This window comes from Liolophura sinensis, chromosome 1 (genome assembly GCF_032854445.1).
Source record: "Liolophura sinensis isolate JHLJ2023 chromosome 1, CUHK_Ljap_v2, whole genome shotgun sequence".
NCBI classification, from domain to species: Eukaryota; Metazoa; Mollusca; class Polyplacophora; order Chitonida; family Chitonidae; genus Liolophura; species Liolophura sinensis.
The window spans coordinates 74951003-74960123 of NC_088295.1; the positions used below are offsets into that span (position 1 = coordinate 74951003).

The following is a 9121-nucleotide window of genomic DNA, read 5'->3' on the forward strand; positions in this document are numbered from 1 at the left end:
CGAAATTATGACTGGAAATTAGCAATGGTGTATTTTAGTTTACTACATCGGGGTTGCTATATGTATAATTAATTGTCTATCAATCGATCTAGGGCACAAGGGGTGTGATGTTTGATTCTTGCCTTGAACTGGGACTTAATGCATCCCCTTGCTCTTGTTGCCGTTGAAGGCCCCTTGATGTTCTCACGTATGGCCATGTGCACAGTCTATATGGGTGGTTGGAGGCTAGCTACGTGTCGTCCATAGTTATGTAGTACACATCTGTACGCCGTGCGTGAGAAACCTCGTCAGTAACCTGCCAAAGGTCGGTTGTTTAAACCGGTCACTCTGATCCCAATTTGTTAAACAAACGAAACAATTCAAATCAGATACTTTATGGGATACATTTCTAGGCGTGTATATCCCTTGGATCAGTAGTGAAACATCTTCACATATATGTTTAGTAACTTTTTGCTAATTAGTCTGTCAAGCCTTATTTTACAACATCTTTGTGTCTATGCGTGAATTGTTGAAATGATGTCGTGGGTAAGGCCACGCTTCTTTTCCTGCATGCGATTCTGCTTCCTGTGGACAGTGGCTTTGTGCGCAATTCTGTTTCCATTTCTCTGCTCCGTAGACCATGGCTATGGATATAAATAGAATCGGTGAGTTTTCACAAGGTGTAGGACTTATGGCGGACAGCACTATAGTTAATTACGTTCTGGGTGAATCCACGCACAAGGAACTATGCGCATGAACTCAACCGTGACCGCAGATGAGCTAGTGGAAGCATAATGTGGTTATGATTCACCATCACATTTACAAGAAAAGACTGGCTTTTTGACAGCTGTAACATCTTCTTTCTAATCGCTTGTGTGGTTTGGGGACAATTCCTGATAAATGAGATATATAAAGTATGATCTCACTCGGCCTGTGACTCAGACAGCCCCTATATAGTGCACGATTGACCTGGTATTGTCGATTGGCCCCATTCAGCGTCCATATGAACATAGGTAGATGGCCATAGCGGTCTAGAGCTTACAATCCAGCCACCAAAGGTCGAGGTAAGTCAGTACGTATAGTTCTATTTAGACCTCATCTATAGGGCACATAGACAGCTTAGGGTTAGGGTGATGATTTAATTGTCAACAGAAACATGTGGGAAATGGCCTGTTTTTGGTACCTGTAACATGGTACTGTAGTTTATCGTCAACTACCACAAACAATGCGGCGGTATACTATCATCAGCTTACATGAGTATAGGTAAAGAATGATAATGGCTTATATAAATGTATAAATATATGTAAGTAGCTGTAGATTATCGTCAACTACCATAAACAATGCGGCGGCATATTATCATCAGCTTACATGAGTATAGGTAAAGAATGATAATGGCTTATATAAATGTATAAATATATGTAAGTAGCCCAGTTTGTGCACTTAACATGTTTCACGGACTTTCCACACTCCACGTATACATGCTGTTCAAACTGGCATAAAACATTTCTGGCATCAATATATTCCCATGCATAAACGCATTCCATATCGGATTTTTCCGACACCCTTATCGCAAAGGTGATAATTTAATTCGACAGGTTAATTAATTGTAATTACGAGAAAATATATGCACGGGATGTCCATATCGTGCTTCGCTGGAAACAGTATACCTTGTGTGGTAAATAGACTTCGCCGTGTGAAAACGCGTTAAATTACTTATATACGATCGTCAAATCTCGTGTGGTTGCATCTTGCCTTTGTATAGACAAATGTATCTTTAAAATAACAAAGACGTGCTCATCATGAATACAAGTTCACTGAAGCTTTTCACGAAAAAGATTTTTGTCACTTACGGAGAACATTCAGAAAAGTATGAGACGAACGTTCTCGTACAACTGGCCATACTGTTTAATAGGCCCCTGGTACATATGAGTACGATAATGGATATCTACTAAGTGAAATAAATATATGGTTTTCGGATGGTTGAAATAAGGTCCATTATACATGTAAGTGTAATGCATGTCGTGAATTACGCAAAAAAGAAAAAAGAAAGGTTACAAATAAGAGTGATAAAGAACAGAGATGATTGTAATACACATTGCAAAGAAGTGCAACAGATATACTGGTATTACTGATGAATGTAATAGAGGTTACGGATGAGTATAGTGGGAATTTCTGATGACTGTAATAAAGATTACAGATTAGTGCAATATATACATGCCAGGTGGATGTGAAAAAGAGTTTCAGTTGAATGTTAAACAAATTACGGATAATGAAATTCAGTGTAAAGCAGCGTCAAGGCCCATTCAGTGTTCAGCAAGGTGAAGGTCGGATTTACGAAAGCCATTCTCGCGTCCAGTTGAAATTTATGGCAAAATAACGGGTAATGCGAGAAGTCTTGTGTGGTGGTTTACGAACACAAAATGCATAATCAGCATAATACAAATTATATAATAGCCTTATTTTCTAACAGGCAAGTAAAATAACACATAATAATATAAAATCATATATAGAATTAGGGGACTATACTGTTACACTCTATAACCGAGAAAACACCTTCTTTATATAATAAATGTAACACGCGTGGTGGCGTCGTAAGTAAGGCCTTCCGATGTCGTGGATTTCAATAATAACCGGCAATTGAGAGAGGGCATTCAACACCATGCAGATATTAATATCTTCTTCTTCTTGTTAAACCTGTGTCATTTACATAGCCCTATATACCTGTCACGATATCAATTCATAACTTGAAATGTAGTTCTGGTATTAAATATTATGAGTGATGTTTTTCTGTGTGTAGAGGGTTACCGACGGATATCGCTGGAGCTCCATGAAGACGCGCACATTGTCCGAGAAGTGGTAATCCCACACAAAGGGCCCCCGTGCTCCCACGGCCTGACTCACCCACCCGAGTTAAACTCTCTCTCCCTCACCGCTGAGTCCTCATAGAAGAACCTGACACAGACGCCTCAGCAGGTTTGGTAAGTCAGCTTGCTGTCAGATATTCAGGGGCTATTTTTCAGTTATATTCTTTACTCATCTCCCTCGCATGTTGCTGTGGTTACTTCATGTTGTCTCCTATTGTAATGTAAAGATTAGCTTATCTCAGCACTGTCCGGCAATTACTCAGAGTAGCTATCATTTATACTCTTGCCTTTTGTGACAAAATGGTTGATATTTTCATTTAAAGGCTATGGGTAGGCATTTAGATTGAAAGCATATTTGTTCGATTTTCAATGAACAGATATCGTTGCAAAGATTCCCTGACCTTAATTCCTCAATACATGGTTGTACTGTAAGACAACCGTTAGCCTACAACCCTCTGAAATTTAATTGATCTGCCTTGCGCCCAACTCTTGTATGTGTTTTAAACTTTAAGACATTTTTGAGATTTGAGAGTTCGAGTCCGGCTCATGCATGGATCATTTTTCACCGCGGTCCTTTTTCCAATAACATAGGCTACCCACTTCTAGGTTGAATTTTTGAATTCCTTTCAGATTAGTAGATCAGTGGATCGTTAAGTGTTCCTTCCTACATAAAATTTTTACATGGTAATCCAATCCTATATAAAATATTATCTGGAGGTCAATTACACCAACAGATTTACTGCTTAGCAAGTTGGTTCCCAGGTCCAGAATGATTGGCCTATGACGAGAACTAAACATGTATAAAATAAATCCCATTACACCCGCGTCCAACTTCGCGGAAATCGCCACGCTCTAGATACCAATGTTCAACATGTTGACCTCATTTTTAATAAAATGCGGAATATTGAGGAAGTCACCAGACCGGCTAGCCTATATACCTGTATGACGCGTGTTTGCGCAGTAAAAAGCTATACAAATACATCTACTTGTACAACTGAGTTTTATGCCGATGGAAATTTTCTGATCCACACTCTGTGACGGTGCAAAATTCAATTTATGAGTCAAGAATTAGTCCAAATGTTGTTGTCATAATATTTAATAAACAATGAGTATGCATTCTGGATTTTGTTCCTGATGATACAAAGATTATAATGTGTGCAAACAAATATTTTTCATCTCACAGTTGTTATTGGGTGCCTGGTACTTAGCATCTAAATAAGCCATGAGAATCTCCCAGGGATACATCTGGGTGACTATTCCCTTATTATTGCTACTGACGAGCGCTCATGCTGAACAGTCAGACCTTGATGAAGGTAAGGAGATTTTACATTACATCGAATTGTTCAGTTCTGATGATGTTGCAGTAACCCATAAAAGACTTAACATATTAAAACTATCATCAGACATAGAGCTATATACTAATAAGTTTGTAGCACAATGTAGATTTATTTGTTTATGGTAAGCGTTTAACATCGCGCTCAAGAATTTTTCACTTATATGACGGTGGTCAAGTTTTTTTGATGGGGGAATCCGGAATGCTCTGAGCAATCGATGCATGTGCTGATCTTACCCGGGTACATGACAAACCTCCTGACTTGACCCCGCAGCCAAAATAGTGAGAGAGAGTTGGATTCGATCTCACGGCCTGATTGGTCAAAGCCTTGATAGTCGCACTAGATAAAAGAACGGTGGAAATCCATCGTGCAACAAAGAGGCACGTCACTGGTAGATGTAGGCTACATGCATTCTGAGGACTTTTTCGTCGTCCGATGACTGAAAAAGTACGGCGTTAAACCCTAAGTACTCATTCATTCAAAGTTTACACCTGAAAATGATTGAAAAAAACTTAGCTGAAAATGCATGAGAACCGGTCTAATGTATGTAATGTTATTTATAATGATTGAAATGGGTGAAATGTACACACATGTTTTAGTGTAAAATGTCGAATGTCATGTTTAGGTAAACCTTTAGAGTCGCAGTTTACCTTTGAATCATTTCCTCATTTCTCACTTAACACTTTTAACCACACTGATTTCTTGTTATTGGAAGTTTGTGATGAGGATATCGTCACAGGTAAACCTGTGTAAATCTCTCTGTAGATGCGGATGTGGTTTTATCTCGAGTAAGACGAGTGATTGGCGGGAAGAGCATCGCAGAAGGCCATTCGCCGTGGCTCGTTTCTCTCCAAGGAAAAATTGTCACCAAGAAATTATTCGGATTTATACCAATCGCCTACAAAAAACTTTACTGCGGGGGTTCGGTGCTTAGCGACCGATGGATCTTAACGGCTGCCCACTGCTTCAAAGACAAGACGTAAGTAACCTCGGAATATCTGTCAGAGTGTAACATTTGAAATGGTAAAGAGTATTAAATGTTATGTGTATATGGATGATCAGGAATCTCTTAGGCCTGCCTTCTAAATACCATTGTGCGACCTTCCCTTGGCAACCACATTGGATAGATTGATTGATTGATTGTTTAAGGGAATACTCCAGACATTTTCACTTATATAGCGTTGATCAGTTTCATTGGCAGAAGAAACTGGAGTGTCCAGTGGACTTTTGCAAGTTATTGACGAACTTTCGCACGTGTGGCACACAGATTTACACGCCATGTTGTTGGTAGACAAGTCGTCTCCAACAAACGTAAGAGTTCACAAACTGCCCGCAGCCGTATGTCAAATATGGCCGACGCAGTGTTTCTCTTCTAATGTGACGACATATATAGGCGGTACCCCAGCATGAGTGCTACTTTACCAGTTTGTCCAAGAAACGTCATCGCAGGTTTGATAGAATTTAAGTGTTGCAATACACTCGAAAGTGCTATGTATTTAAACGGTAAAAAAGTTGCTGAAGTAAAACAACAAGTAAGATATGAAACTGCTTTATAGCCGCATTGAAATACAGATATATGAGACAGTATCATCCGCCATTTGGAATTTGTTGTGCTTTTTTTATTTCACCAATAAAAGAATTATTTTTTCTAATATCATGAAAAGTATGCAACCAGCTTTGATGAGAGTGATAAGCCTACAAATGAACCTTTGTATATTTCAGCTATGCAGATGCCCTTAAACCTGGTTCATGGCACGCTTACCTCGCAACAGTGGACTTGAAAGTAAAGAGTTACTTCCCTTTATTGGTGGCGGTTTTTACTGATTTTTTGTCTGAGTGCAAAATTTACTATGAGACATAACACCATTCATTATCAAGCCCAACCCGTATTTCTGTGTGAATTTAATATGTGGAGAATTGGAGAATTGCATTCTTAATTTCATCACTGGGTTACCATGAATCATTCACGATATGCGTGATAACCTATACATCAGGTTTTTCTGACCTTTGTTCAACAGAACCCACTTAGTATTATATTCACGGATACTAAATCAAGGGTTCTTAAGTATTTGATATAGACATTCTATGCTCACGCTTTTCTTTATCACTTTGTCATTTTACCGAGTACTTTTCAATCTGTCAAGTCAGTTAGCTGCACCAGCCCATGGACTGCTGAGTTCTGAGCGCTCAGTTATATCTCATTTCATCCTAGAAGCTTGTCTTGTTACAGTAACAAAACGTTATCTGTATGATTTTCACAGCTAGGATTTTGGGACCGAATAAGGCACGCTTTCGGGAAGTTATTCGGACGAACCGACTGGCTGGAGTGGGAGAGACATTTGGATCGGGTTGTCATTCATCCAAATTACAATCCATCAAGTAAGGGTTAATTACACTGCCCACCTGTATTTGTCATATTTTAAGGTCCCCGCTCCACAAATCCACTCAAGGATAAGTTTATGCGTGGAATATGTGTCTCCATGTTAGCTTTCTCACCGGTGGAACGTATGGACTCCACCGGCAACCCGAGGATGGTCATGAGTTTCCTCCCGGACCTGACCTTTTTCCGCTCATTATAATGATGGCGACCGTCGTATAAGTGAAATATTGTATAAGTACGGCGCAAAACACCAATGAAATAATACAATGAAATATTGGAACTTGGCCCTGCGTGTGTTGTATAAATCGGTAAGCCCCTATTGATCTATACTTACAAGTGACTTTGTCTTATGCCAGCATTCAAGTTAAGGCAGTACACATAAGCCTAGACCTGACATACGTTGTTCATTTTTCGAATTCGACAGTAGCAGATAGTAAATAGGTTGACCACGCTGGAACTCTTAGGGAGACAATTAGTGGTCGTATCTTACATTTAGTTGAACATTGGAGGGCTCTTAACTTTTCGTTGACAGCATGTTACTATACTGTATTTATTTCATTGATATTTAATGATATATCATATTTCGTATTGCAGATAGATGGGAAAATGATATTGCCCTTGTCCGTTTGAGAGACTCGGTCCCTTCCGGTTCAACATTTGCTCAGATTCGGAGAATACAGCTTCCCGAGGAGAACGATATGAGCTTCCCTGCAACGGGAGATAACTGTGTTGCGACAGGCTGGGGATGTACTCGTGACGGTGAGGACTTTTGTATAATGACCATGTGACCAACGTGTTGAACTTATATGTGCATTTTCCCAGCTGCGTGGGTTCTTTCCTTAAGTCGTAGGTATTACATTTCCATTTAGTTCAAACATGTTTTACAGTTCTTTTACGGATTATCTAAGCAACTGAAACACGGACATGTATAGACCATTTCCAGTTTCCACACAAGTGCAAATTGCAAAACAAGCAATTTCAGAGTCTTCATTTGATGCTAAAAGCTTGATGGCTCAGTTGTATGAAACATTGCTTACGTTAGTAGCTGCTTTTTGGAAAGAAAAAGAAATCATACACTATCTACGGATGGCACAGATGATGTACAAGTATAGCACCGTGCAGGTTAGTTGGTCATAATATGTGGTATGATGGTTGCTTGGTCACAAAATCCACTGCCGTCTCACCAATTTCCTCTTGCTGAAACCTTCAATTTCAGCTATTGTTTTCAATCAACACCACCATATACAAACTATCTTCACATTGGAAGATATTGTTTTCCCGCTACATGAAGAACCTAGCAATACCTTAAATATTCCAGCTGGAGCCTTTACATACAGGGGTTGCATGACCTACTTCTGGCAGCCATATTGGAGTAGTGTGCCATTTCCATCTCGTGTAAACAGGACTATGTTTATGGCTGACTAGATGATGTCACGAGCAACCTCGCTGTGTTTTTGTTCATTTGCTTTTTACTTTATAAGAAGTCTATTGTTTGTTTTGTCAGGCGGAGGCGTGAGTAAGACGGCAATGTCAGTAAATCTCCCCATCCAGTCCCCGTCCAGCTGTAGCTGGCGATACGGCGTCAATATGGCCACCCGTTTGTGCGTGGGTACCGAAGGCAAGGGTATATGTCAGGTATGTGCTGTGTAAATCCTTATGTACTCTGTTGGTGTTATACCCCATGCTCAAGAAGTTTCAACTTGTATGACCCCTGAAGGAAGCCAAGGAGAACCTCAGGGGAGACCACCGCACTTCACCAGGTTCCTGAGAAACCTCCCCACTTAAGCCGGGAATCAGGCGAAACCCGAGGAGCTATCAGTGGAGTCTGTGACTACTGTAGTCAATTGTAGAAGACCTTTATTCCCTCCGCTGGCGCGAGGGGGACTTCAGACGATTAGAGCACCACAGGCATGTAGTAAAATGCTGTGTATTCATCTAAGATGGTTTTCTGTTTACATGTCTGCTAAAACGCGCATGTATAAAGTGTAAAATAGTGAATGGAAATATCTGGACGTTTGGAAAATAATGATTTTTCTCATTTCTTATTTTCAGGGTGATAGTGGTGGTCCCTTAGCTTGTCGTATGAACGGGAAATGGGTTCAGACAGGAATTGCTTCGTTTATTCATGGTCGCCAGCCTGACAAGTACCCAAGCGTCTTCACCCGGGTGTCAAAATACACAAGCTGGATCAAACGAAACACGGGCCTCAGGTGACGTGGGACATTCCGGGGTCTTGGCTCATTTCATTCATTTTACATAAATACAAATTTATTGTCTTTATTTGTTCATGACTATATTTTAAGTTTTGTCCCACCGTATGATTTAAAATATTTTTTCACATAATTTTTGAAAGTTTTAAAGCGTGTGTTTTTTTTATAAATCTTTTATGCTTGGATTGTTTAAAATAATTTCTCAATTATTAATTCACATTTCGATGGTATGCTTGAAAATTATTTGTTTATTTGATTGGTGTTTTACGCCGTACTCAAGAATGTTTCACTTAGACGACAAAGGCCAGCATTATGGTGGGAGGAAACCGGGCGAACCCGTGGAAAACGCACTAC

General features: G+C 39.8%; 1 protein-coding gene across 1 annotated transcript; it reads left to right on the forward strand.

Annotated features, from left to right (window-relative positions):
- Nucleotides 1-2289: 2289 nt before the first annotated feature.
- Nucleotides 2290-8900, forward strand: LOC135481997 (tryptase-like). The gene is made up of 8 exons (XM_064761804.1): nt 2290-2957; nt 4027-4156; nt 4943-5156; nt 5900-5960; nt 6439-6556; nt 7152-7316; nt 8062-8192; nt 8610-8900. The coding sequence occupies exons 2-8, from the start codon at nt 4066-4068 to the stop codon at nt 8769-8771; spliced, it is 942 nt and encodes a 313-aa protein (XP_064617874.1). The 5' UTR covers nt 2290-2957; nt 4027-4065; the 3' UTR covers nt 8772-8900.
- The last annotated feature ends 221 nt before the right edge of the window (nt 8901-9121 follow it).

Coding starts and splice junctions, on each gene's coding strand:
- LOC135481997 (XM_064761804.1), top strand. CDS start 4,066: ATGAGAATCTCCCAGGGATACATCTGGGTGACTATTCCCTTATTATTG. Junction 5,157..5,899: donor CACTGCTTCAAAGACAAGAC/GTAAGTAACCTC, acceptor TGTATATTTCAG/CTATGCAGATGCCCTTAAAC. Junction 5,961..6,438: donor TCGCAACAGTGGACTTGAAA/GTAAAGAGTTAC, acceptor TGATTTTCACAG/CTAGGATTTTGGGACCGAAT.